The 27,960-nt window shown below is 44.8% G+C and overlaps 1 protein-coding gene across 11 annotated transcripts in view; it reads left to right on the forward strand.

Annotated features, from left to right (window-relative positions):
* The first annotated feature begins 5,016 nt into the window (after positions 1–5,016).
* The window catches only part of zdhhc3a (zinc finger DHHC-type palmitoyltransferase 3a), a 28,308-nt gene continuing 5,364 nt past the window's right edge, over positions 5,017–27,960 (forward strand). For 2 of the 11 annotated variants that reach the window (XM_029744352.1, XM_029744351.1), the window contains exons 1-9: positions 5,017–5,273; positions 6,784–6,934; positions 10,632–10,693; positions 12,645–12,740; positions 13,579–13,765; positions 15,025–15,149; positions 15,527–15,623; positions 23,888–23,969; positions 25,198–25,328. In XM_029744352.1, the coding sequence (XP_029600212.1) occupies positions 10,674–10,693; positions 12,645–12,740; positions 13,579–13,765; positions 15,025–15,149; positions 15,527–15,623; positions 23,888–23,969; positions 25,198–25,328 (738 nt within the window). In that variant the 5' untranslated portion in view covers positions 5,017–5,273; positions 6,784–6,934; positions 10,632–10,673. Of the gene's footprint in view, positions 5,274–6,219; positions 6,398–6,783; positions 6,935–10,631; positions 10,694–12,644; positions 12,741–13,578; positions 13,766–15,024; positions 15,150–15,526; positions 15,624–23,887; positions 23,970–25,197; positions 25,329–27,960 lie in introns of those variants that run through there. The other 9 variants (XM_029744341.1, XM_029744344.1, XM_029744347.1 and 6 more) reach the window with 9 other exon arrangements.

Genomic DNA, 27,960 nt, shown 5'->3' on the forward strand with positions numbered 1-27,960 from the left:
TGTGTCTGTGTGTGTGTGTGTGCGTGCGTGCGTGCGTGCGTGCGTGTGTGTGTGCTGGAGTTGCACCAGTACTCTATAGCTGACAACTGGTCCTACAGCTGTTGTATTTAAAGGATGAAGTGAAATGCCAGACCTGTGAAATGAGTTACCATAATGTCTCACAGTGATTTATGCTCATTTGACAACACTGATATAATTTCTGAGATGAAATGAGACATCATGACAATTACACTACACTAGTGTACATAGTTAAAGATATTTCGAGAGAGTGGACGATCTGTTCATTGTAATATGGTACAGTTCAAGAATTACATAATAATCATTTGGATAGTTTGGTGTAGTATTTGGTAGGCATATATTATTACTGAACAATTTCAACAATTTTTACTGAGTTACGGTTCATATAAGGAAATCAGTCCATTTAAATTAATTCATTAGGCTCTAATCTATCGATTTCACTTGACTGGGCAGGGTCACAGCCAGAGCCAGCCAATCTGAATGAGTTTTTTTCTCCACAAAAGGGATTTATTACAGACAAAAATACTCCTTGGTTTCATCAGCTGTTCTGTTGGCTGGCCTCAGACCATCACGGAGGTGAAGAAGCCGGATGTGGAGGTCCTGGGCTGGCGTAGTTACACATGGTCTGTGGTTGTGAGAAATGAACATTAAATTCTCTGGCAATAGAACTGGTGGACATTCCTGCAGTCAGCATGCCAATTGCACGCTCCCATAAAACTTGAGACATCTGTGGCATTGTGTTGTGTGACGGAACTGCACATTTTAGAGTGGCCTTTTATTGTCCCCATTTTATTGTCCCAGGGACAAGGTGCACCTGTGTAATGATCATGCTGTTTAATCAACTTCTTGATATGCCACACCTGTCAGGTGGACGGATTATCTTGGCAAAGGAGAAATGCTCAGGGATGTAAAGATATTTGTGCACAAAATTGGAGAGAAAACATTTTGGGGATATTTTACGTCAGGTCATGAAACATGGGACCAACACTTTACATGTTGCGTGTATATTTTTGTTCAGTATATTTGGACTCTGTATCAGTGTCTTTGAATGGTGCAGAACCCCCCCCCCCAAAAAAAACTGGAACGTTATTTTCTTAGTATTTCATATTCACTGATCTCAATCCATGCATTTTTTCTTTGAGTTTTTAAAAATCAGTGTTCAAATCTATTTTTATACTACCTATCAGCCTGTGGTTCAAGTGCACACCACTATAAAAGTGGTGTGCATTTAGAGTGACTTCTAGAACGATCTAGATTCTAGAATATAGAAGAACAAACGCTCCAAAAATCCCATCTCAACTCAATGCTGCCATCTCGTGGTATGTTTTATAAACTGCAGAAAATAGGCTCACGCTAATTTTTTTGACATGTTTTACATATTTTGTGGTTGTTTGGGATTTGTGGTTCAGTTAGTTTGTGGTATTTTGTGGTTGTTTGACATTGTTTAATGTATTGATTGAGTGGACTGTGCCTGCCTTGGATTGCCCAGAAGATCAAAGGCAGCATCACCAGTCCTTGGCTAACCAGCTTTCATGTCTGTAATTTGGCAGCTTTTGTGGTTGATAGTCGTTTGTAGCTGTTTTGGGTTGTTTGTGGTAGTTGTTTTGGGTTGTTTGTAGTAGTTGTTTTGGGTTGTTTGTAGTAGTTGTTTTGGGTTGTTTGTAGTAGTTGTTTTGGGTTGTTTGTAGTAGTTGTTTTGGGTTGTTTGTAGTAGTTGTTTGGGGTTGTTTGTAGTAGTTGTTTTGGGTTGTTTGTAGTTTGTGGTAGCTGTTTTGGGTTGGTTGTGGTAGTTATGTTGTGGTTGTATAGAGCAGCAAGCTTTGTATGAGGACCTGATGTTAAGCCTGAGTTAAGAGGCCTAAAATCCATACCTTTAGTGAAGAGGCCTACATTTTTATTTTGTCTTTTTATTTAACCTTTATTTAACTAGGCAAGTCAGTTAAGAACAACTTCTTATCTACCAAAAGGCGAAAGGCCTCCTGTGGGGATGGGGGCTGGGATTAAAAATATAAATAAATAAAATAAAATATAGGACTAAACACACATCACGACGAGAGAGAAAACAAAACACTACATAGAGAGACTTAAAACAACAACATAGCAAAGCAACAACACATGACAACACAGCATAGTAGCAACACAACATGACAACAACTTGGTAGCAATACAACATGGCAGCAGCACATCATGGTAGCAGCACAAAACAGGGTACAAATATCATTGGGCACAGACAACAGCACAAAGGGCAAGAAGGTAGAGACAACAATACATCACGCAAAGCAGCCACAACTGTCAGTAAAAATGTCCATGATTGAGTCTTTGAATGAAGAGATTGGGATAAAAATGTCCAGTTTGAGTGTTTGTTTCAGCTCGTTCCAGTCGCTAGCTAGCTAAAGCCCATACCTTTAGTGAAGAGGCCTAAACCCATACCTTTAGTGAAGAGGCCTAAAACCCATACCTTTAGTGAAGAGGCCTAAACCCCTACCTTTAGTGAAGAGGCCTAAACCCATACCTTTAGTGAAGAGGCCTAAAACCCATACCTTTAGTGAAGAGGCCTAAACCCCTACCTTTAGTGAAGAGGCCTAAACCCATACCTTTAGTGAAGAGGCCTAAACCCATACCTTTAGCGAAGAGGCCTAAAACCCATACCTTTAGTGAAGAGGCCTAAACCCATACCTTTAGTGAAGAGGCCTAAAACCCATACATTTAGTGAAGAGGCCCAAGTTAAGAGGCCTAAAACCTATACCTTTAGTGAAGAGGCCCAAGTTAAGAGGCTGGAACCCCATACCTTTTCAACTCCAATCAAACTACATAGGTTTGCAACCAGGAGTCAACCACAGAATGAACAGGGTACAGCAGAGTTTGTGAACCCACCGGAGTACATTCCGTCATCCAAAGTTAGAGGTGCAGCGGCCACATTCAAATATGTTGTGCTAGTAGGCCTATATTTATTTTAACAACGGTTAACTTTCCAGCTAGTGCCAAACCGATAAACACAGTCTAAAAAATATGTTTTAAAAGAAACGAACAGCACTTGATTTAATGGTCAATTCCACGGTAACGGAACTACACTTCGACTCAGATTTTTCACTTAAAAAAAAATGTATATCAAACAAAAAAACATTGATTTCAAAGTTTAACAAACCATACAACTCTATGCACAAGGACTACTTTGAACAATTTACACAGGAAATGTCACAAAAACTGTTACTGGAAGAACTGTGCAGATCCAAACGTTTGTTAACACAATTACGGTAAAATCTCCCTCCGTTTTTCTTTTAATTCGACCATGTTTTCCAAACATTTTTAAATATCTGCTCTGAATTAAGATTCATTAAGATGTCTGCAGAACGTGACACCTACCTTGAATTTTTTGTACTTTTTATCTTGGTTATTGAACTACAGTAATTGAAGTGGATTTCCATCTGGTAATGGAATTACGGTAACAGAATTAAATCATGGATCCCTGATCTTTACTATACAGAAATGCATAATTATGGATATGACTATCTGTCTCTGCATGGTGAGGTATCCTGAACAGCATTCAATGGAAAACCACTCACATCAAAAAAATCCCACTTGTGTTTGTGACCTCTATGATTTCCCATTGTAGATAACTCAATTGCCATAATTACATTACTGATTTTGAGGTAACTCTGTTACCGATTTGAATTACATGTTTTAATAATTTAATAATTCATAAACAAACTTGATTTCAGTAAAAACACTATAACTAATTGGTGGGTCTACCTTTCTTTCCATGAACTTTCATTATCCCTTCCCTCCTCATGAGGGAGAGAAATGTAAAAATGTCTTAAATGGTCAATCAGCCGTTGCTACATCCATTTGTTTTACTTATAAATGAATGATATGTACCTTGAATAAAATAACTTTCAAATACCTCGTGATCTTAGTTCACCTGTCGCACCCCATCAGAACCCAAAATATAAGATTATTTTAGTCCAATGTAAACAAACACTATATAGCCTCAAAGCATAGTTAAAACATAGTTAGGTCTGTCTATAAATGTGAAAGCGATAACATTTCTCCAGACCAAGCTTTTTACTGAAACCAGGGGCGGGGAGGCCGCTTTGTTATTGTTTCTACTGCTGTTTGCTGCTTTAAAGATATGTGGGTTTTTGGTAAAGGAATTTCAAGGCATAAGGCAATGTTTACGGAAGGCAAATCATTTTGTTTATATTAGTTGGTAGGGGTCTTCACGTCAACATAATTGTGTTTTGATATATTTCAAATACATTTTAAGACTTTTTATTTCTGGTAAATGTTTTTCAAATACCCATTTTCCATCTGTTTGACCAGAAATCAAAGCCTTTGCTTATTCCAATTTTTGGGGATGGAAAATGGTTGAAAAAAATGTAGATATGACTTAATTTCAATAGACTCTTAGCTTTCATTTGACAAGCAATTTGACATGGTCCTGAACTTCACGTTGGTGCTCATGGGTCCTTTTTCAGATTGAAATGCCCTTATCTGTCTCTATTGGAATGTTGTACTCCAGTCCAGTGTGAGTTTATAAATGGGTGGATTGATGATTCCAGAGGAGGTTTATGTTTAGCAGGAGACTAGGCTAGGCCATACAGCTTCCGGTTGATAAATTTGCACACAAAACAATATTCCACAACTTCAACTTCCAAAGGTTCCAAAAGGAAATTACATTAAATTAAACAATACAATACCAAACAAGCCACGAGAAACGGTTCAAAACGACCATCTCAACTTCACCAGACCCGCATACAGATCAGCGGAACAGAACTTTCGCTTCAGCCATTGGCTGGCGCCACTTCTTCTTCGTGTGAATTTCCGGTAGACTTGAGGATTTTTTTTATGTATTGCTGCCTTTCTCCGTTCAGAATGTTAATAATTCCACATGATTGATTAAACATATTTCAATTAAAAGGGAAATGTGCACGGTAAAAAAAATATATATATATTTTCACAACCCACTATAACCCATAAAAGCAAAAGAGCCCCTCGTCCCAGTCCTTTTCCCTAACCGTTCCTACGCCTGGTCACCGGACTGGGAGGACGTGACTTCTTCCAACACCTCGTTTAATACAACCACCGATTTCCCCCTCATTTGTGTTGCTCAACTCAGCGTGAATGTGCCAACTGAAGTTCATGTTTCTGTACAATGCGCAACACATATTAGGAAAAGTCGGTGGTTGTATGCGATAAAGTGTTTTATTTTAATTATACACTTCAGCACCCCAGTTGTACAGGACAAACAGGTACAGGTAAGCGTTTTTATTACAATCTATTGATGTTGACTCGGTGTTGTCGCTAGTAACTCCATCTCGGTGTAAAGAGAACCGGTGTTGTCGCCAGTAACTCCGTCTCGGTGTAAAGAGAACCGGTGTTGTCGCCAGTAACTCCGTCTCGGTGTAAAGAGAACCGGTGTTGACGCTAGTAACTCCGTCTCGGTGTAAAGAGAGCCGGTGTAACTCCGTCTCGGTGTAAAGAGAACCGGTGTTGACGCTAGTAACTCCGTCTCGGTGTAAAGAGAGCCGGTGTAACTCCGTCTCGGTGTAAAGAGAACCGGTGTTGACGCTAGTAACTCCGTCTCGGTGTAAAGAGAACCGGTGTTGACGCTAGTAACTCAGTCTCGGTGTAAAGAGAACCGGTGTTGACGCTAGTAACTCCGTCTCGGTGTAAAGAGAACCGGTGTTGTCGCTAGTAACTCCGTCTCGGTGTAAAGAGAGCCGGTGTAACTCCGTCTCGGTGTAAAGAGAACCGGTGTTGACGCTAGTAACTCCGTCTCGGTGTAAAGAGAGCCGGTGTAACTCCGTCTCGGTGTAAAGAGAACCGGTGTTGACGCTAGTAACTCCGTCTCGGTGTAAAGAGAACCGGTGTTGTCGCTAGTAACTCCGTCTCGGTGTAAAGAGAACCGGTGTTGTCGCTAGTAACTCCGTCTCGGTGTAAAGAGAACCGGTGTAACTCCGTCTCGGTGTAAAGAGAACCGGTGTTGACGCTAGTAACTCTGTCTCGGTGTAAAGAGAGCCGGTGTAACTCCGTCTCGGTGTAAAGAGAACCGGTGTTGTCGCCAGTAACTCCGTCTCGGTGTAAAGAGAACCGGTGTTGACGCTAGTAACTCTGTCTCGGTGTAAAGAGAGCCGGTGTAACTCCGTCTCGGTGTAAAGAGAACCGGTGTTGTCGCCAGTAACTCCGTCTCGGTGTAAAGAGAACCGGTGTTGAGCGGTCCTCAGCCGGGGGTCGGGTTGGTGAGCGCTGCGGGATTCAGCAGGACTCATTCCTGCCTGTTTCTACGACATTTAGCTCATCGCCCATAGTTTGTTTTCAGATCATTTTAAGAAAGTTCGTTCCTGGAGTCTCGCAGCCTGGCAAGTCTATGTGAAGACAGGTAAATTAGCTACTAGTTAAACGTTGGCTACTAGTTAAACGTTGGCTATCTAGGTAAGCTAACGTTGGTTAGCTCGCATTTTCAGCTAGCCAGCCAGGTAGTGAGATGGCTAGCTAATTAGCTAGCTACAGCCAGTATGACTTGTTTACACGGTTAGCTACCAGCTGTTAGTTTAATATTATCTGATATGTAGTTAAATAACAATGGTAAATGACAAGCTGTATGTTTTTAACATATCGTTAGCTATCTAACGCGTTAGCTACGTTAGTCAAGGAACCGCAAACTAACCCACATAACTAGCCAGTTAGTTAAAAACATTTTAACGTAGCTTTGTAACGTTAGCTAGTGGCTAGTTCGTCTTTCCAACAAACTGTCGCATCTTTTAGCAGCATGAACATGATGGTTAAATCATGTCGTGGGACATTCTGCACAGGCCAGCCAGCTACAGTGCTGCGACAGTGATGCCCTTCCTCTGGTTTTCACCATCACCCCACGGTCCCCATCAACTCCAGTGATATAATCACAGCAGATAATACGGTATGTTTGTATAAATCAGTTGTATTATTAGGTAGCTAGCAGGCACAATCTGTCATCAGAAAATGAACACAGAACTCAGATGTCCTGGTGTCTGTTATCCTCTGGTCGAATTTGTCATTGGCATCACAGTGAGGGGTAATACTCAGCCAGCACAGCAGTATTTCCCTTTACATAGAGCCGTGATACTACTGAGTCAGGATTTCTGTCCCAAATGGCTAACTATTCCCTATTTAGTGCACTATTTTTATTTTATTTACCACAACCAATAGAGTTGTGGACAAAAGTAGTGTACTATATTGGAAATGAGGTGCCATTTGGGATGGAAACGCACTGCTGTGCTGCATACAGTATTTTGCCATAAGGTGATTGTGTGGTTTGGACACGCTTGAGTGGATAGCTGACACACAGAACAATCACTTTCTGTTCTCATGGATCACTTGTTTTGTTTTCTGGAAGATTTTCCATCTTGGCTAACGTTTCTAATGTTTACACTAACCGCACATTAGGCTAGTCGTTGGCTTGACATTAGGTACTGTAGATAGTGTACTGTAGGTTAGGGACTGTAGATGGTGTACTGTAGGTTAGGGACTGTAGATGGTGTACTGTAGGTTAGGGACTGTAGATGGTGTACTGTAGGTTAGGGACTGTAGATGGTGTACTGTAGGTTAGGGACTGTAGATGGTGTACTGTAGGTTAGGGACTGTAGATGGTGTACTGTAGGTTAGGGACTGTAGATGGTGTACTGTAGGTTAGGGACTGTAGATGGTGTACTGTAGGTTAGGGACTGTAGGTTAGGGACTGTAGATGGTGTACTGTAGGTTAGGGACTGTAGATGGTGTACTGTAGGTTAGGGACTGTAGGTTAGGGACTGTAGATGGTGTACTGTAGGTTAGGGACTGTAGATGGTGTATGTACAGTACCTTCAGAAAGTATTCTCACCCCTTGACTTTTCCCACATTTTTGTTGTTACAGTTTGAATTTAAAATGGATTAAATTGAGATTTTGTGGCACTGGCCTACACAAAATACTCCATAATGTCAGTTGAATTGTTTTTTTAAAAGCTGACATGTCTTGAGGCAATAAGTATTCAACCCTTTTGTTATGGTAAGCTTAAATATGTTTGAGTACAAATGTGCTTAACAATTCACATAAGTTGCATGGACTCTGTGTGCAATAATAGTGTTTAACATGATTTTTGTATGACTTCCTCATCTCTGTACCAAACACGTACAATTATCTGTAAGGTCCCTCAGTCGAGCAGTGAATTTCAAACACTGATTCAACCACAAAGACCAGGGAGGTTTTCCAATGCCTCACAAAGAAGGGCACCTATTGGTAGATGGGTAAAAAAAGCAGACATTGAATATCCCTTTGAGCCTGGAGAAGTTATTAATTACACTTTGGATGGTGTATCAAAACACCCAGCCACTACAAAAAATACAGGGGTCCTTCCTAACTCAGTTGCCGGAGAGGAAGGAAACCATTCAGGGATTTCACCATGACGACAATGGTGACTTTATAACAGTTAGAGTTTAATGGCTGTGATAGGAGAAAACTGAGGATGAATCAACATTGTAGTTACTCCTTAATACTAATCTAATTGAAAGCGTGAAAGGAAGGAAGCCTGTACGGAACAAGGATCTTCCAAAACATGCATCCTGTTTGCAACAAGGCACTAAAGTAATAACTGCAAAAAAATGTGGCAAAGCAACACATTTTTTGTCCTGAATACAAAGGGTTATGTTGTGGGCAAATCAATATTAGATTTGCCACCAATACTCCTTATAGGACACATCACTGCACTCTATACTCCTCTGTAAACTGAGTGGCTGCTGCCAACATACTGACTCAACTGAAGCACTTTAATAATGGGAAAATTGATGCAATCAATTTATCACTTGCCACTTTTTATATTATTTATATTAGATAATGTTTACATAACCTACATTATTCATCTCATATGTATATACTGTACACCATACCATCTACTGCATCTTGCCATCCTGATGTAATGTATCACTAGCCACCTTAAACAATGCTGCTTTATATGTTTTCATAACCTACATTACTCATCTCATATGTATATACTGTACTCTATACCATCTACTGCATCTTGCCTATGCCGTTCGGCCATCACTCATTTATATATTTTTATGTACATATTCTTATTCATTCCTTTACACTTGTGTGTTTTATAAGGTAGTTGTTGTGGAATTGGTAGATTACTTGTTAGATATTACTGCACGGTCGGAACTAGAAGCACAAGCATTTCGCTACACTTGCATTAGCATCTGCTAACCACGTGTATGTGACAAATACATTTGATTTTGATTTGATAAACTGGTCATCTCTGTATACCTGTCGCAAGACCCACTAGGTGATGCTTATTTATAAAACACTCTTAGGTCCCCCCCCCCCATATTTGAGATATCTACTGCAGCCCTCATCTTCCACATACAACACCAGTTCTGACAGTCACATTCTGTTAAAGGTCCCCAAAGCACACACATCCCTGGGTCGCTCCTCTTTTCAGTTTGCTGCAGCCAGTGACTGGAACGAGCTGCAACAAACACTCAAACTGGACAGTTTTATCTTAATATCTTCACTCAAAGACACAATCATGGACACTCTTACTGACAGTTGTGGCTGCTTTGTGTGATGTATTGTTGTCTCTACCTTCTTGCCCTTTGTGCTGTTGTCTCTGCCCGATAATGTTTTATACCATGTTTTGTGCTGCTGCCATGTTGTGTTGCTACCATGCTGTGTTGTTGTCTTAGGTCTCTTTATGTAGTGTTGTCTCTCTCTCGTCGTGATGTGTGTTTTGTCCTATATTTATATATTTCTTTATTTTTAATCCCAGCCCCCGTCCCCGGATCAGGCCTTTTGGTAGGTCGTCATTGTAGATAAGAATTTGTTCTTAACTGACTTGCCTAGTTAAATAAAGGTTCAATCAATAAACTACACATTGCTGAGTACCACTCCATGTTTTCAAGCATGGTGGTGGCTGCATCATGTGTCATGTTATTGGTGTGCTTGTCATCGGCAAGGACTGGGGAGTTTTTTAGGATAAAAAGAAACGGAACAGAGTTAAGCACAGACAAAATCCTGGAGGAAAACCTGGTTCAGTCTGCTTTCCAACACACTGAGACAAATTCACCTTTCAGCAGGACAATAACCTGAAAACAAGGCCACATCTATACTGGAGTAGCTTTACCACGAAGACATTGAATGTTCCTGAGTGGCGTAGTTGGTTTTGACTTAGAACGTCTAAAATATATGGCAAGACTTGAAAATGGCTGTCTAGCAATGATCAACAACCAACTTGACAGAACTTGAAGAATTTTAAAAAGAATAATGTGCAAATATTGTACAATCAAGGTGTGTAAAGGTCTTAGAGACTTACCCAGAAAGCCTCACAGCTGTAATCACTGCCAAATGGGATTCAAACATGTATTGACTCGGGTGTGAATACTTACGTACATTAGAAATGTCTGTATTTTCAGTATCAATAAATGTGCAAAAATTGTAAGAACATGTTTTTACTTTGTCATTACGGGGTAAATTGTAAGAACATGTTTTCACTTTGTCATTATAGGGTAAATGTACAGTGTTACAGTATTCTATCTCTACTGAAGTGTACACTGAATGTGCCAGTACTTTCTCACAGTCGTACCACTTCTTCCCTTTCTGCCCACAGCATGCGGTGACTGTGAGGCAGGCCCCATCCTGAGTCTGTACGATGAAGAGCCCAGTGCACAGGTCTGTTTGTGTGACTACAGGGCCTGAGTGAATGTGGGTCTTTCTAGAAGCTAGGGTACCCCTGAGGATTTCCTACACTGGACAACTTGTTACAGCTGTTGATCTGTCATTGATAATAATCTGGCAATTGTTTTCATGTCATTAAATTAAGATAGGGCTCCTGAGTGTGCGCGGCGGTCTAAGGCCCTGCATCACGCTCGGGAGCCCTAAGGCCCTGCATCACGCTCGGGAGCCCTAAGGCCCTGCATCACGCTCGGGAGCCCTAAGGCCCTGCATCACGCTCAGGAGCCCTAAGGCCCTGCATCACGCTCGGGAGCCCTAAGGCCCTGCATCACGCTCGGGAGCCCTAAGGCACTGCATCTCAGTGCTAGAGGCGTCACTACAGACCCTGGTTCAGCGGTCTAAGGCACTGCATCTCAGTGCTAGAAGCGTCACTACAGACCCTGGTTCAGCGGTCTAAGGCACTGCATCTCAGTGCTAGAAGCGTCACTACAGACCCTGGTTCGATTCCAGGCTGTGATTGGGAGTCCCATAGAGCGGCACACAATTTGCCCAGTGTCGTTAGGGTTTGGCCAGGGTAGGCCGACATTGTAAATAAGAATTTGTAATCAACTGACTTTCCTAGTTAAATAAATACAAATATATGGGGGGAATCATAGCTATATTAAATACGATTCATGACTTGATTAACCCTTTATCATGGTTGGTATCTTGATGGATTTGTCAAATCATGTGACATGAAACATGACTTTTCTGTCCATGCATTTATAGCAGTGTAAGCTGTCGTTTTTATATCATGTATTAATTAGATATTAAACATGAACCCTGTAAGGATACTGGATCTGTTATATAATATATTAAACAATCAGTTTAAATTAAACATGAACCCCGTTTGTGAGAGAGCCTGGAATCGTCTGTAGTGACGCCTCTAGCACTGAGATGCAGTGCCTTAGACCGCTGCGCCACTCGGGAGACCCCTAAATGTAATAATAATTTGAATATCAATGCATTTGCAAGGCCTAAACAATTCATTATTCTTAGTGGTAATGGCCTACCTATTTTTTTTTTTACATGTTTTGCATGTTTTTTTGAGGGGGGGGGATTCTAAACTCAGCAGAAAAAGAAAGGGTCCTGAAAAAGGGACATGTCTTTCAAAGATAATTCGTAAAAATCCAAATAACTTCACAGATCTTCATTGTAAAGGGTTTAAACACTATTTCCCATGCTTGTTCAATGGGAGGGTGAGGGCTAGAGCCATTCCCCCCAGAAATGTCTGGGAAGTTGCAGGTGCAATGGTAGAAGAGTGGGGTAACATCTCACAGCAATAACTGGCAAATCTGGTGCAGTCCATGAGGAGGAGATGCACTGCAGTACTTAATGCAGCTGGTGGCCACGCCAGATACTGACAGTTACCTTTGATTTTGACACCTTTGTTCAGGGACACATTATTCCATTTCTGTTAGTCACATGTCTGTGGAACTTGTTCAGTTTGTCTCAGTTGTTGGATCTTGTTATGTTCATACAAACATTTACACATGTTAAGTTTGCTGAAAACAAACGCAGTTGACAGTGAGGGGACCTTTTTTTTTTGCTGAGTTTATATTAGGCACCATGTACAATTGTATAACATTGAGGTCCTTGAAAATTACAATGAAGTGCTTTTAAAAAGTCCTTGAATTTGACTTGCCATGTGTCTGTATGAACCCCGCTTAAAGAATGTATAGTCTCAGTCCTGTGTTGTATAGGTGGAGTTATGGGCCAGTTTATATTCACGTGTTCCTCTGAGTATACATGTGAAACTGCATTCAAATCAGTTTTTATTTTAGTTTCAAACTATTTAAAAAATAAAAAAAATGGATCCCAATGGCCTCATTATTTCTACAAAGACCCATGTGTGTAAAGTAATGTATTTGTTACAGCAGGTATGAATGAATAACTTGTTGTTGTCCAGGTGTAGGGACGTGGAGAGGCAGGCTGCCTGCCTGCAGACTGAGCAGCCGTGTGTCCCTGTCTCCCAGCATGACCCCAGCAGCATGTGGTTTATCAGGTAGCCTAGTTACATTTACATGTTTATCCTTTTAGCAGCCAGAGTGACTTACAGTAGTGGGTGCATATGTTTTCGTACTGGGTACAAATACATTCTGGTAACTTTCCCAAGTTTACCTGGATTCCTGGATTTCCTGCTTATTTCAACCTAATTCCAGGAATCTTCCAGAAACCCTAAACCTAGTCTTTGTAATGAGAGGTCATGGTAGATGACTGACCTGGTCTTGTCTAGGTGATGATGTATTTGTGTATAGGCCTATATTGTCTGTATTTTCTGATTTGTAATGAATGTGAAGTACCTTTTGTTGAAGTGCTCAGTGCACAAGCACGTCTTACCCAGGCTGTCCATTCTAGCTGCCCACCTGGTGATAACGAGCACGTCTTACCCAGGCTGTCCATTCTAGCTGCCCACCTGGTGATAACTAGCACGTCTTACCCAGGCTGTCCATTCTAGCTGCCCACCTGGTGATAACGAGCACGTCTTACCCAGGCTGTCCATTCTAGCTGCCCACCTGGTGATAACGAGCACGTCTTACCCAGGCTGTCCATTCTAGCTGCCCACCTGGTGATAACGAGCACGTCTTACCCAGGCTGTCCATTCTAGCTGCCCACCTGGTGATAACGAGCACGTCTTACCCAGGCTGTCCATTCTAGCTGCCCACCTGGTGATAACGAGCACCACATAGGAAATAAGTCAGCTGACTTCATAAAAAATAATTAAGTATATATTTCAATGTATGTATTTTATTTGATTTTTTTTTACTCAAATAGCTGAGGCAACTTTATGTATTTTTTTTTTTTAAATGTGTGTATTAAAATGATTTCATCCATTCATTCAGGGATGCGTGTGGCATCGTGTGCGGGGTCATCACCTGGATGTTGGTGTTCTATGCGGAGTTTGTTGTGCTCTTCGTCATGCTGTTGCCTTCTAAAAACCTGACCTATAGCTTAGTCAACGGGACTGTGTTCAACACTCTGGCCTTCCTGGCTCTCGCCTCTCACTTCAGGGCCATGTGCACCGACCCTGTGAGTTGTTGAAACTGAACACACACTATACACTGTGCTGACTGTACACTTTACACACGACACTGGGCTCTGTAAACTTCACATGCTGGTGTTCTCTGGGTTGTGTTCAGTTGGGCACAACACCGTACGTAGAAAAATGTTTTGAAACAGTTAAAGGAAAAGGAGAGTTTTGTTGTTGTTGGGATAAGTTCAGGTAGTGGCTGTCTCTCTGTTCGATTCAAAAGGTTTCCTCCTGTGCCTAACTGAACATGACCTTACTCACATATATCAAGTTGTTATTGTCAATGGTACTAGTACTGTTAAATGCCTTTCTTGCTGGCTCTTTCCCAACAATGCAGTAGTACAAGAAAACCAAAAAACACGAGAAAGTAAGTTAGCTATATACAGGGTCCGTTCCAGGGCCTGCTGCTGGAAAAACATGTGTTATGGCTTTACACCCCCTGCTATAATGTGGATGAAGAGTTACCTGTCTAACAGAACACAGAGGGTGTTTAATGGAAGCCTCTCAAATATAATCCAGAGAGAATCAGGAATTCCCCAGGGCAGCTGTCTAGGCCCCTTACTTTTTCAATACTAACAACATTCCACTGGCTTTGAGTAAAGCCAGTGTGTCAATGTATGCAGATGACTATACACGTCAGCTACTACAGAAACTGAAATGACTGCAACACTTAAAGAGCTGCAGTTAGTTTCAGAATGGGTGGCAAGGAATGAGTTAGTCCCAAATATTTCAAAAACTTAAAGCATTGTATTTGGGACAAATCATTCACTAAACCTTGTGCTGTTACCTTGACCGGAAGTTTCAGAAAAGCCCAGAAAATTGCGGTTACGAGAGTCCTGTTGATAGCAAATCCACAATCAGATGTGGCCGGTTTTCTATTCGCTTTAATCTCGCCAGCGCTCCCTTCTCCTGCCTCTCTTTCACCTGCATTTTCTCTTGGATAGCCTGAAAATTGGGTCGGAATTACACAAATATCCCAGGACAGATGAGTCGATGTTGAAGCCGGAATTCAGGTTAGTAACTGCCGATCTGATGTTCAGAAGTTCTTGTCGATCATAAGTAAAAAATCACAAAATAGCAAAGTTGGGTCAGAGCTCGCAAGACCGCAGCCAATACAGTAATGTGCCATCTTCAACTTAAAGCACATCAATATTTTATAACACTGCCTGACCACTGCAACAGTAGACCCCATTTGTTGAGCCAACAGGTGAGTCATGATAAGTCATCATGTCAACTCATTGCTCTGTCTGTCCTATAGGGAGCTGTGCCAACAGGAAATGCCACTAAAGAGTACATCGAGAGTCTTCAGCTGAAGCCGGGACAGGTGGTCTACAAGTGTCCCAAGTGCTGCAGCATCAAGCCTGACCGGGCACACCACTGCAGGTAGGATGACCCAGCACATCTCTTTGAATGGCTGGCTCACATCACTGCAGGTAGGATGACGCAGCACATCTCTTTAAATGGCTGGCTCACATCACTGCAGGTAGGATAACGCAGCACATCTCTTTGAATGGCTGGCTCACATCACTGCAGGTACTGTCCCAGAGAACAGAAGACACTGCAGGTAGGGTAACCATGACTGATACTGTCCCAGAGAACACTGCAGGTAGAGTAACCCTGACTGACACTGTCCCAGTTAGCTGAGGGAGACTGTCTGCTGAACACTGTGACTTTAGGACATCTTGCTGAGATACAGGGACTTTTTAGTTGTTGTTCATTAGTTCTCTCTCTCTCTCCATGGATTTCCCCATCCATACTAGTGTGTGTAAGCGCTGCATACGGAAGATGGACCACCACTGTCCCTGGGTTAACAACTGTGTGGGAGAGAACAACCAGAAGTACTTTGTGCTCTTCACAGTACGTACCAGTGTATACTTTACATACTGGAACATTCCATACTGTAGACACCATTACACCTTCAGCCTGCTACAATAACACAGACAAGTACCTTCTTTTTCAAGTTATGAATTAAGATGTTTAGGTTGTCAAATGCCCTGAAAGTGACTTACAGTTTGTGTGATTACGTTCAATACCCGCCCATCTCGTGGGAAACTGTTCAATACCCGCCCATCTCGTGGGAAACTGTTCCATAGTCGCCCATCTAATGGGGAAACTGTTCCATAGTCGCCCATCTAATGGGAAACTGTTCCATAGTCGCCCATCTAATGGGAAACTGTTCCATAGTCGCCCATCTAGTGGGAAACTGTTCCATAGTCGCCCATCTAGTGGGAAACTGTTCCATAGTCGCCCATCTAGTGGGAAACTGTTCCATAGTCGCCCATCTCGTGGGAAACTGTTCCATAGTCGCCCATCTCGTGGGAAACTGTTCCATAGTCGCCCATCTCGTGGGAAACTGTTCCATAGTCGCCCATCTCGTGGGAAACTGTTCCATAGTCGCCCATCTCGTGGGAAACTGTTCCATAGTCGCCCATCTCGTGGGAAACTGTTCCATAGTCGCCCATCTCGTGGGAAACTGTTCCATAGTCGCCCATCTCGTGGGAAACTGTTCCATAGTCGCCCATCTCGTGGGAAACTGTTCCATAGTCGCCCATCTCGTGGGAAACTGTTCCATAGTCGCCCATCTCGTGGGAAACTGTTCCATAGTCGCCCATCTCGTGGGAAACTGTTCCATAGTCGCCCATCTCGTGGGAAACTGTTCCATAGTCGCCCATCTCGTGGGAAACTGTTCCATAGTCGCCCATCTCGTGGGAAACTGTTCCATAGTCGCCCATCTCGTGGGAAACTGTTCCATAGTCGCCCATCTCGTGGGAAACTGTTCCATAGTCGCCCATCTCGTGGGAAACTGTTCCATAGTCGCCCATCTCGTGGGAAACTGTTCCATAGTCGCCCATCTCGTGGGAAACTGTTCCATAGTCGCCCATCTCGTGGGAAACTGTTCCATAGTCGCCCATCTCGTGGGAAACTGTTCCATAGTCGCCCATCTCGTGGGAAACTGTTCCATAGTCGCCCATCTCGTGGGAAACTGTTCCATAGTCGCCCATCTCGTGGGAAACTGTTCCATAGTCGCCCATCTCGTGGGAAACTGTTCCATAGTCGCCCAACTCGTGGGAAACTGTTCCATAGTCGCCCATCTCGTGGGAAACTGTTCCATAGTCGCCCATCTCGTGGGAAACTGTTCCATAGTCGCCCATCTCGTGGGAAACTGTTCCATAGTCGCCCATCTCGTGGGAAACTGTTCCATAGCGCCCATCTAATGGGGAAACTGTTCCATAGCGCCCATCTAATGGGAAACTGTTCCATAGTCGCCCATCTCGTGGGAAACTGTACCATAGTCGCCCATCTCGTGGGAAACTGTTCCATAGCGCCCATCTAATGGGGAAACTGTTCCATAGCCGCCCATCTAATGGGAAACTGTTCCATAGCGCCCATCTCGTGGGAAACTGTACCATAGTCGCCCATCTCGTGGGAAACTGTACCATAGTCGCCCATCTCGTGGGAAACTGTTCCATAGCGCCCATCTCATGGGGAAACTGTTCCATAGCGCCCATCTAATGGGGAAACTGTTCCATAGCCGCCCATCTAATGGGAAACTGTTCCATAGTCGCCCATCTAATGGGAAACTGTTCCATAGTCGCCCATCTCGTGGGAAACTGTTCCATAGTCGCCCATCTAATGGGGAAACTGTTCCATAGCGCCCATCTAATGGGAAACTGTTCCATAGCGCCCATCTAATGGGAAACTGTTCCATAGTCGCCCATCTAATGGGAAACTGTTCCATAGTCGCCCATCTAGTGGGAAACTGTTCCATAGTCGCCCATCTCGTGGGAAACTGTTCCATAGTCGCCCATCTAATGGGAAACTGTTCCATAGCCGCCCATCTAATGGGAAACTGTTCCATAGCGCCCATCTCATGGGGAAACTGTTCCATAGCGCCCATCTCATGGGGAAACTGTTCCATAGCCGCCCATCTCGTGGGAAACTGTTCCATAGCGCCCATCTAATGGGAAACTGTTCCATAGTCGCCCATCTAATGGGGAAACTGTTCCATAGCCGCCCATCTAGTGGGAAACTGTTCCATAGTCGCCCATCTAATGGGAAACTGTTCCATAGTCGCCCATCTAATGGGAAACTGTTCCATAGTCGCCCATCTAATGGGAAACTGTTCCATAGTCGCCCATCTAATGGGAAACTGTTCCATAGCCGCCCATCTAGTGGGAAACTGTTCCATAGTCGCCCATCTACTGGGAAACTGTTCCATAGTCGCCCATCTAATGGGAAACTGTTCCATAGTCGCCCATCTAATGGGAAACTGTTCCATAGTCGCCCATCTAATGGGGAAACTGTTCCATAGCCGCCCATCTAATGGGAAACTGTTCCATAGCGCCCATTTAATGGGGAAACTGTTCCATAGCGCCCATCTCGTGGGAAACTGTTCCATAGCGCCCATCTCGTGGGAAACTGTTCCATAGCGCCCATCTAATGGGGAAACTGTTCCATAGTCGCCCATCTAATGGGAAACTGTTCCATAGCCGCCCATCTAATGGGGAAACTGTTCCATAGCGCCCATCTAATGGGGAAACTGTTCCATAGCGCCCATCTAATGGGGAAACTGTTCCATAGTCGCCCATCTAATGGGGAAACTGTTCCATAGCACCCATCTAATGGGGAAACTGTTCCATAGCCGCCCATCTAGTGGGAAACTGTTCCATAGCACCCATCTAATGGGGAAACTGTTCCATAGTCGCCCATCTAATGGGGAAACTGTTCCATAGCACCCATCTAATGGGGAAACTGTTCCATAGCCGCCCATCTAATGGGGAAACTGTTCCATAGCGCCCATCTAATGGGAAACTGTTCCATAGCGCCCATCTAATGGGGAAACTGTTCCATAGCCGCCCATCTAATGGGGAAACTGTTCCATAGCCGCCCATCTAATGGGAAACTGTTCCATAGCGCCCATCTAATGGGGAAACTGTTCCATAGCGCCCATCTCGTGGGAAACTGTACCATAGTCGCCCATCTCGTGGGAAACTGTACCATAGTCGCCCATCTCGTGGGAAACTGTTCCATAGCGCCCATCTCATGGGGAAACTGTTCCATAGCGCCCATCTCATGGGGAAACTGTTCCATAGCGCCCATCTAATGGGGAAACTGTTCCATAGCCGCCCATCTAATGGGAAACTGTTCCATAGTCGCCCATCTAATGGGAAACTGTTCCATAGTCGCCCATCTCGTGGGAAACTGTTCCATAGTCGCCCATCTAATGGGGAAACTGTTCCATAGCGCCCATCTAATGGGAAACTGTTCCATAGCGCCCATCTAATGGGAAACTGTTCCATAGTCGCCCATCTAGTGGGAAACTGTTCCATAGTCGCCCATCTAGTGGGAAACTGTTCCATAGTCGCCCATCTCGTGGGAAACTGTTCCATAGTCGCCCATCTAATGGGAAACTGTTCCATAGCCGCCCATCTAATGGGAAACTGTTCCATAGCGCCCATCTCATGGGGAAACTGTTCCATAGCGCCCATCTAATGGGGAAACTGTTCCATAGCCGCCCATCTCGTGGGAAACTGTTCCATAGCGCCCATCTAATGGGAAACTGTTCCATAGTCGCCCATCTAATGGGGAAACTGTTCCATAGCCGCCCATCTAGTGGGAAACTGTTCCATAGTCGCCCATCTAATGGGAAACTGTTCCATAGTCGCCCATCTAATGGGAAACTGTTCCATAGTCGCCCATCTAATGGGAAACTGTTCCATAGTCGCCCATCTAATGGGAAACTGTTCCATAGCCGCCCATCTAGTGGGAAACTGTTCCATAGTCGCCCATCTACTGGGAAACTGTTCCATAGTCGCCCATCTAATGGGAAACTGTTCCATAGTCGCCCATCTAATGGGAAACTGTTCCATAGTCGCCCATCTAATGGGGAAACTGTTCCATAGCCGCCCATCTAATGGGAAACTGTTCCATAGCGCCCATTTAATGGGGAAACTGTTCCATAGCGCCCATCTCGTGGGAAACTGTTCCATAGCGCCCATCTCGTGGGAAACTGTTCCATAGCGCCCATCTAATGGGGAAACTGTTCCATAGTCGCCCATCTAATGGGAAACTGTTCCATAGCCGCCCATCTAATGGGAAGCTGTTCCATAGCCGCCCATCTAATGGGGAAACTGTTCCATAGCCGCCCATCTAATGGGGAAACTGTTCCATAGCCGCCCATCTAATGGGGAAACTGTTCCATAGCCGCCCATCTAGTGGGAAACTGTTCCATAGCACCCATCTAATGGGGAAACTGTTCCATAGTCGCCCATCTAATGGGGAAACTGTTCCATAGCACCCATCTAATGGGGAAACTGTTCCATAGCGCCCATCTAATGGGGAAACTGTTCCATAGCGCCCATCTAATGGGGAAACTGTTCCATAGTCGCCCATCTAATGGGGAAACTGTTCCATAGCACCCATCTAATGGGGAAACTGTTCCATAGCCGCCCATCTAGTGGGAAACTGTTCCATAGCACCCATCTAATGGGGAAACTGTTCCATAGTCGCCCATCTAATGGGGAAACTGTTCCATAGCACCCATCTAATGGGGAAACTGTTCCATAGCCGCCCATCTAATGGGGAAACTGTTCCATAGCGCCCATCTAATGGGAAACTGTTCCATAGCGCCCATCTAATGGGGAAACTGTTCCATAGCCGCCCATCTAATGGGGAAACTGTTCCATAGCCGCCCATCTAATGGGAAACTGTTCCATAGCGCCCATCTAATGGGGAAACTGTTCCATAGCGCCCATCTCGTGGGAAACTGTTCCATAGTCGCCCATCTAGTGGGAAACTGTTCCATAGCCGCCCATCTAATGGGGAAACTGTTCCATAGCCGCCCATCTAATGGGAAACTGTTCCATAGCCGCCCATCTAATGGGAAACTGTTCCATAGTCGCCCATCTAGTGGGAAACTGTTCCATAGTCGCCCATCTAATGGGAAACTGTTCCATAGTCGCCCATCTAATGGGGAAACTGTTCCATAGTCGCCCATCTCGTGGGAAACTGTTCCATAGTCGCCCATCTCGTGGGAAACTGTTCCATAGCGCCCATCTAGTGGGAAACTGTTCCATAGTCGCCCATCTAGTGGGAAACTGTTCCATAGTCGCCCATCTAATGGGAAACTGTTCCATAGTCGCCCATCTAATGGGAAACTGTTCCATAGTCGCCCATCTAGTGGGGAAACTGTTCCATAGTCGCCCATCTAATGGGAAACTGTTCCATAGCGCCCATCTAATAGGGAAACTGTTCCATAGTGCCCATCTAATGGGAAACTGTTCCATAGCCGCCCATCTCGTGGGAAACTGTTCCATAGCGCCCATCTCATGGGGAAACTGTTCCATAGCGCCCATCTAATGGGAAACTGTTCCATAGCCGCCCATCTAATGGGAAACTGTTCCATAGTCGCCCATCTAATGGGAAACTGTTCCATAGTCGCCCATCTCGTGGGAAACTGTTCCATAGCGCCCATCTCATGGGGAAACTGTTCCATAGTCGCCCATCTAATGGGAAACTGTTCCATAGCCGCCCATCTAATGGGAAACTGTTCCATAGCGCCCATCTCATGGGGAAACTGTTCCATAGCGCCCATCTAATGGGGAAACTGTTCCATAGCCGCCCATCTCGTGGGAAACTGTTCCATAGCCGCCCATCTCGTGGGAAACTGTTCCATAGCGCCCATCTAATGGGAAACTGTTCCATAGTCGCCCATCTAATGGGGAAACTGTTCCATAGCCGCCCATCTAGTGGGAAACTGTTCCATAGTCGCCCATCTAATGGGAAACTGTTCCATAGTCGCCCATCTAATGGGAAACTGTTCCATAGTCGCCCATCTAATGGGAAACTGTTCCATAGTCGCCCATCTAATGGGAAACTGTTCCATAGTCGCCCATCTAGTGGGAAACTGTTCCATAGTCGCCCATCTAATGGGAAACTGTTCCATAGTCGCCCATCTAGTGGGGAAACTGTTCCATAGCGCCCATCTAATGGGGAAACTGTTCCATAGTCGCCCATCTAATGGGAAACTGTTCCATAGCGCCCATGTAATGGGGAAACTGTTCCATAGCCGCCCATCTAATGGGGAAACTGTTCCATAGCGCCCATCTAATGGGGAAACTGTTCCATAGCCGCCCATCTAATGGGAAACTGTTCCATAGCGCCCATCTACTGGGGAAACTGTTCCATAGTCGCCCATCTAATGGGAAACTGTTCCATAGTCGCCCATCTAATGGGGAAACTGTTCCATAGTCGCCCATCTAATGGGGAAACTGTTCCATAGTCGCCCATCTAATGGGGAAACTGTTCCATAGTCGCCCATCTAATGGGGAAACTGTTCCATAGTCGCCCATCTAATGGGGAAACTGTTCCATAGTCGCCCATCTAATGGGGAAACTGTTCCATAGTCGCCCATCTAATGGGGAAACTGTTCCATAGTCGCCCATCTAATGGGGAAACTGTTCCATAGTCGCCCATCTAATGGGGAAACTGTTCCATAGTCGCCCATCTAATGGGGAAACTGTTCCATAGCCGCCCATCTAATGGGGAAACTGTTCCATAGCGCCCATCTAATGGGGAAACTGTTCCATAGCCGCCCATCTAGTGGGAAACTGTTCCATAGTCGCCCATCTAATGGGAAACTGTTCCATAGTCGCCCATCTAATGGGAAACTGTTCCATAGTCGCCCATCTAATGGGAAACTGTTCCATAGTCGCCCATCTAATGGGAAACTGTTCCATAGTCGCCCATCTAATGGGAAACTGTTCCATAGTCGCCCATCTAATGGGGAAACTGTTCCATAGTCGCCCATCTAATGGGGAAACTGTTCCATAGTCGCCCATCTAATGGGGAAACTGTTCCATAGCCGCCCATTTAATGGGGAAACTGTTCCATAGCGCCCATCTCGTGGGAAACTGTTCCATAGCCGCCCATCTAATGGGAAACTGTTCCATAGCGCCCATTTAATGGGGAAACTGTTCCATAGCGCCCATCTCGTGGGAAACTGTTCCATAGCGCCCATCTCGTGGGAAACTGTTCCATAGCCGCCCATCTAGTGGGAAACTGTTCCATAGTCGCCCATCTAGTGGGAAACTGTTCCATAGTCGCCCATCTAATGGGAAACTGTTCCATAGCGCCCATCTAATGGGGAAACTGTTCCATAGCCGCCCATCTCGTGGGAAACTGTTCCATAGTCGCCCATCTAATGGGAAACTGTTCCATAGTCGCCCATCTAATGGGAAACTGTTCCATAGTCGCCCATCTAATGGGAAACTGTTCCATAGTCGCCCATCTAATGGGAAACTGTTCCATAGTCGCCCATCTAATGGGGAAACTGTTCCATAGCGCCCATTTAATGGGGAAACTGTTCCATAGCGCCCATCTCGTGGGAAACTGTTCCATAGCGCCCATCTCGTGGGAAACTGTTCCATAGTCGCCCATCTAGTGGGAAACTGTTCCATAGCCGCCCATCTAGTGGGAAATTGTTCCATAGCCGCCCATCTAATGGGGAAACTGTTCCATAGCGCCCATCTCGTGGGAAACTGTTCCATAGTCGCCCATCTAATGGGGAAACTGTTCCATAGCCGCCCATCTAATGGGAAACTGTTCCATAGCCGCCCATCTAATGGGAAACTGTTCCATAGCGCCCATCTCGTATGAAACTGTTCCATAGCCGCCCATCTAATGGGGAAACTGTTCCATAGCGCCCATCTAATGGGGAAACTGTTCCATAGCGCCCATCTAATGGGGAAACTGTTCCATAGCGCCCATCTAATGGGAAACTGTTCCATAGCCGCCCATCTTGTGGGGAAACTGTTCCATAGCGCCCATCTAATGGGAAACTGTTCCATAGTCACCATCTAATGGGGAAACTGTTCCATAGCGCCCATCTAATGGGGAAACTGTTCCATAGTCGCCCATCTAATGGGAAACTGTTCCATAGTCACCATCTAATGGGGAAACTGTTCCATAGCGCCCATCTAATGGGGAAACTGTTCCATAGCGCCCATCTAATGGGAAACTGTTCCATAGCGCCCATCTAATGGGGAAACTGTTCCATAGCGCCCATCTAAGGGGAAACTGTTCCATAGCGCCCTGTCTTACCATGAGTCTGTGTGTTCCAGATGTACATTGCACTCATCTCTCTCCACTCTCTGGTGATGGTAGTCTTCCACTTCCTGTACTGCTTCGAAGATGATTGGACAAGTAAGTGCTTTTGACCTTTTTTTTTTACCTGGCTTCTCATTGGTTTGATCTAGATCTCATGATAACACAATGATCTTTCAATCAGCTCCTGTCAACCATAACAATGGTGTCTGGTTATGTTCTGAAGTATTTCAGATGAGGCCATACCCGCCCATCTCATGGAAAACTGTTCCAGTTACCCGCCCATCTCATGGAAAACTGTTCCAGTTACCCGCCCATCTCATGGAAAACTGTTCCAGTTACCCGCCCATCTCATGGCTATACTGTCCCCTACCCGCCCATCTCATGGCTAAACTGTCCCATACCCGCCCATCTCATGGCTAAACTGTCCCATACCCGCCCATCTCATGGCTAAACTGTCCCATACCCGCCCATCTCATGGCTAAACTGTCCCATACCCGCCCATCTCATGGCTAAACTGTCCCATACCCGCCCATCTCATGGCTAAACTGTCCCATACCCGCCCATCTCATGGCTAAACTGTCCCATACCCGCCCATCTCATGGCTAAACTGTCCCATACCCGCCCATCTCATGGCTAAACTGTCCCATACCCGCCCATCTCATGGCTAAACTGTCCCATACCCGCCCATCTCATGGCTAAACTGTCCCATACCCGCCCATCTCATGGCTAAACTGTCCCCTACCCGCCCATCTCATGGCTAAACTGTCCCCTACCCGCCCATCTCATGGCTAAACTGTCCCATACCCGCCCATCTCATGGCTAAACTGTCCCATACCCGCCCATCTCATGGCTAAACTGTCCCATACCCGCCCATCTTCTGTCGGGCGCTGTGCGCGGCCGTTATGTGGAGGTTGTTTAAACCCAGAAGCTCAGAATATGGAGTCGCCTTGTTTCCACATAGTGTACAGCTCTGCAGTGCTACAGTATGTTGCTCAGTTAGTGTACGACTGTCTGTGTGTGATTTAAACCCTGCATATTGTTCAATTTGAAAAGCCCCAAAAAGTTTATTGGCACATTGACCCATGTCGCGTGCCGTAGTTTAAAAACTCTGTAGATGGTGCTAAAACAATGACGTCATAACTGAATCCTGACATCTTTATTCACCTTTTCCATTGTCCCAGTCATCTATCTGAAAAGTCTGCGATGTACAATATGCTTAGCATCCAGCTGCCTAGACCAGATCAACCCGTCTAGAACGGCTGCTTCCACTGTGCTGTGAGTGTAAACGTGTTTCCCCCCCTCCCTCCTGAACTCCAACTCCCAGAGTGCAGTTCCTTCTCACCTCCTGCGACCGTCATCCTCCTCATCCTCCTGTGCTTTGAGGCCCTCCTCTTCCTCATCTTCACCTCTGTGATGTTCGGGACTCAGGTCCATTCCATCTGTACAGATGAGACAGTAAGTAGTAGACCAGCGTGTTCCTCTCTTCTCCTCTTCACCTCCTTCTCATCAGACCTGGATTAAATACATCACGTTATGTCAAAGGCTTTAGGTGTGCTTTATATAGCTTGACTGATGTGCAGGGTGGAGTTTGCACTTTTGGGACTATTCCATTGGCGTTTCAGCTAGACCTATTCCATTGTACGGGCAAATTTCATCAAGTGCACCTCCAAGTATTTGACCTATGTATTTAAGCCAAGTCTGCTCCCCACTGCTGTTGCTTTGGTGTTTATCTACTGTATGTATGACCTGTGAACCTTAACCTCTCTCTACAGCAGCTTACCCATATAGAGGTGAATCCTAACTTCCACTCGAGTGAAAATTTCACTTTTAGTGTCCTGAAAATTGGACTTAAGTTGAAGTTAGTGTCTAAGAGTGTATAGAGAAGGCTCTGCTTGTAGTAGGATTATCTCTGAGTGGGATTTGTTTCTACAGTAACAGCCATTTTCTTATATAAAGGAAGTGTCCCACTTGAAACAGCTCAAGGCTGATATTCTGTTGAGATCACTGTCAGCAAGTAGGAAGAAACGTGTCCATGTATCTGTGTGAGAGGATCACTTTCCTCTCTTGTAAACTATGTAGTTAGTAGACTGTAGACCTCTCTGTGTGTTCTATAGTAGACCTCTCTGTGTGTTCTATAGTAGACCTCTCTGTGTGTTCTATAGTAGACCTCTCTGTGTGTTCTATAGTAGACCTCTCTGTGTGTTCTATAGTAGACCCCTCTGTGTTCTATAGTAGACTGTAGACCTCTCTGTGAGGATCAGTTTCCTCTGATGGTCCTGTACCATCATAAACCATGTAGTTAGTAGACTGTAGGCCTCTCTGTGTGTTCTATAGTAGACCTCTCTGTGTGTTCTATAGTAGACCTCTCTGTGTGTTCTATAGTAGACCTCTCTGTGTGTTCTATAGTAGACCTCTCTGTGTGTTCTATAGTAGACCTCTCTGTGTGTTCTATAGTAGACCTCTCTGTGTGTTCTATAGTAGACCTCTCTGTGTGTTCTATAGTAGACCTCTCTGTGTGTTCTATAGTAGACTGTAGACCTCTCTGTGTGTTCTACAGTAGACCTCTCTGTGTTCTATAGTAGACTGTAGACCTCTCTGTGAGGATCAGTTTCCTCTGATGGTCCTGTACCATCATAAACCATGTAGTTAGTAGACTGTAGACCTCTCTGTGTGTTCTATAGTAGACCGTTTAGTGCTTTAAAACTCTTAACTAAACTAACTCTGCTTTCTTGCTCTAACGTATTTTTGTCTGCAACTTCAGGCCTGATTGCGTAGTCGGGGGCCGGGCGGGCGTAGTCGGGGGCCGGGCGGGCGTAGTCGGGGGCGGGTTGTATTCCTAGAAGTTGATAACTTTTCTATGGCTGTGTTCTCTCTCATGGAGCCTCACAAGTGGGGAAGGATGTTCATTAGACATCAGTGTGTTGACATTTAGTCAATACATTCCATTCAGAAAGTGTTCAGACCCCTTGACTTTTTCCACATTTTGTTACGTTACAGCCGTATTCTAAAATTGATTTAAAAAAAAATAAAAATAATAATCCCTCATAAAAAATAAAAAAAGCTACAGAAATACCTTATTTACATTAGTAATTCAGACCCTTTGCTATGAGACTCAAAATGGAGCTCAGTTGCGTCCTGTTTCCATTGTTCATCCTTGAGATGTTTCTTTCAACTTGGAGTCCACCTGTGGTAAATTCAATTGATTAGACATGATTTGGAAAGGCACAAACCTGTCTATATAAGGTCCCACAGTTGACAGTGCATGTCAGAGCAAAAACCAAGCCATAAGATTGAAGGAATTGTCCGTAGAGCTCCGAGACAGGATTGTGTCGAAGCACAGATCTGGGGAAGGGTACCAAACAATGTCTGCAGCATTGAAGGTCCCCAAGAACACAGTGGCCTCCAGCGTTCTTAAATGGAAGAAGTCTGGAACCACCAAGACTCTTCCTAGAGCTGACTGGCCACCTGGCCAAACTGAGCAATCAGGGGAGATCCTTGGTCAGGGAGGTAACCAAGAACCCGATGGTCACTCTGACAGTTCCTCTGTGGAGATGGGAGAACCTTCCAGAAGGACAACCATCTCTGCAGCATTCCACCAATCAGGCCTTTATGGTAGAGTTGGCAAACAGAAGCCACTCCTCAGTAAAAGGCACATGACAGCCCGCTTGGAGTTTGCCAAAAGGCACCTAAAGGACTCTGATTATGAGAAACAAGATTTTCTGGTCTGAAACCAAGATTGAACTATTTTGGCCTGAATGCCAAGCCTCACGTCTGGAGAAAACCTGGCACCATTCCTATGGTGAAGCATGGTGGTGGCAGCATCATGCTGTGGAAATGTTTTTCAGCAGCAGGGACTGGGAGACTAGACAGGATCAAGGGAAAGACGAACGGAGCAATGTACAGAGAGATCCTTGATGGAAACCTGCTCCAGAGCGCTCAGGACCTCAGACTGGGGTGAAGGTTCACCTTCCAACAGGACAACGACCCTAAGCACACAGCGAAGCTCCCCATCCAACATGACGGATCTAGAGAGGATCTGCAGAGAAGAATGGGAGAAACTCCCCAAATACAGGTGTGCCAAGCCTGT

The sequence above is a fragment of the Salmo trutta genome, unplaced genomic scaffold, assembly GCF_901001165.1.
Source record: "Salmo trutta unplaced genomic scaffold, fSalTru1.1, whole genome shotgun sequence".
NCBI classification, from domain to species: domain Eukaryota; kingdom Metazoa; phylum Chordata; class Actinopteri; order Salmoniformes; family Salmonidae; genus Salmo; species Salmo trutta.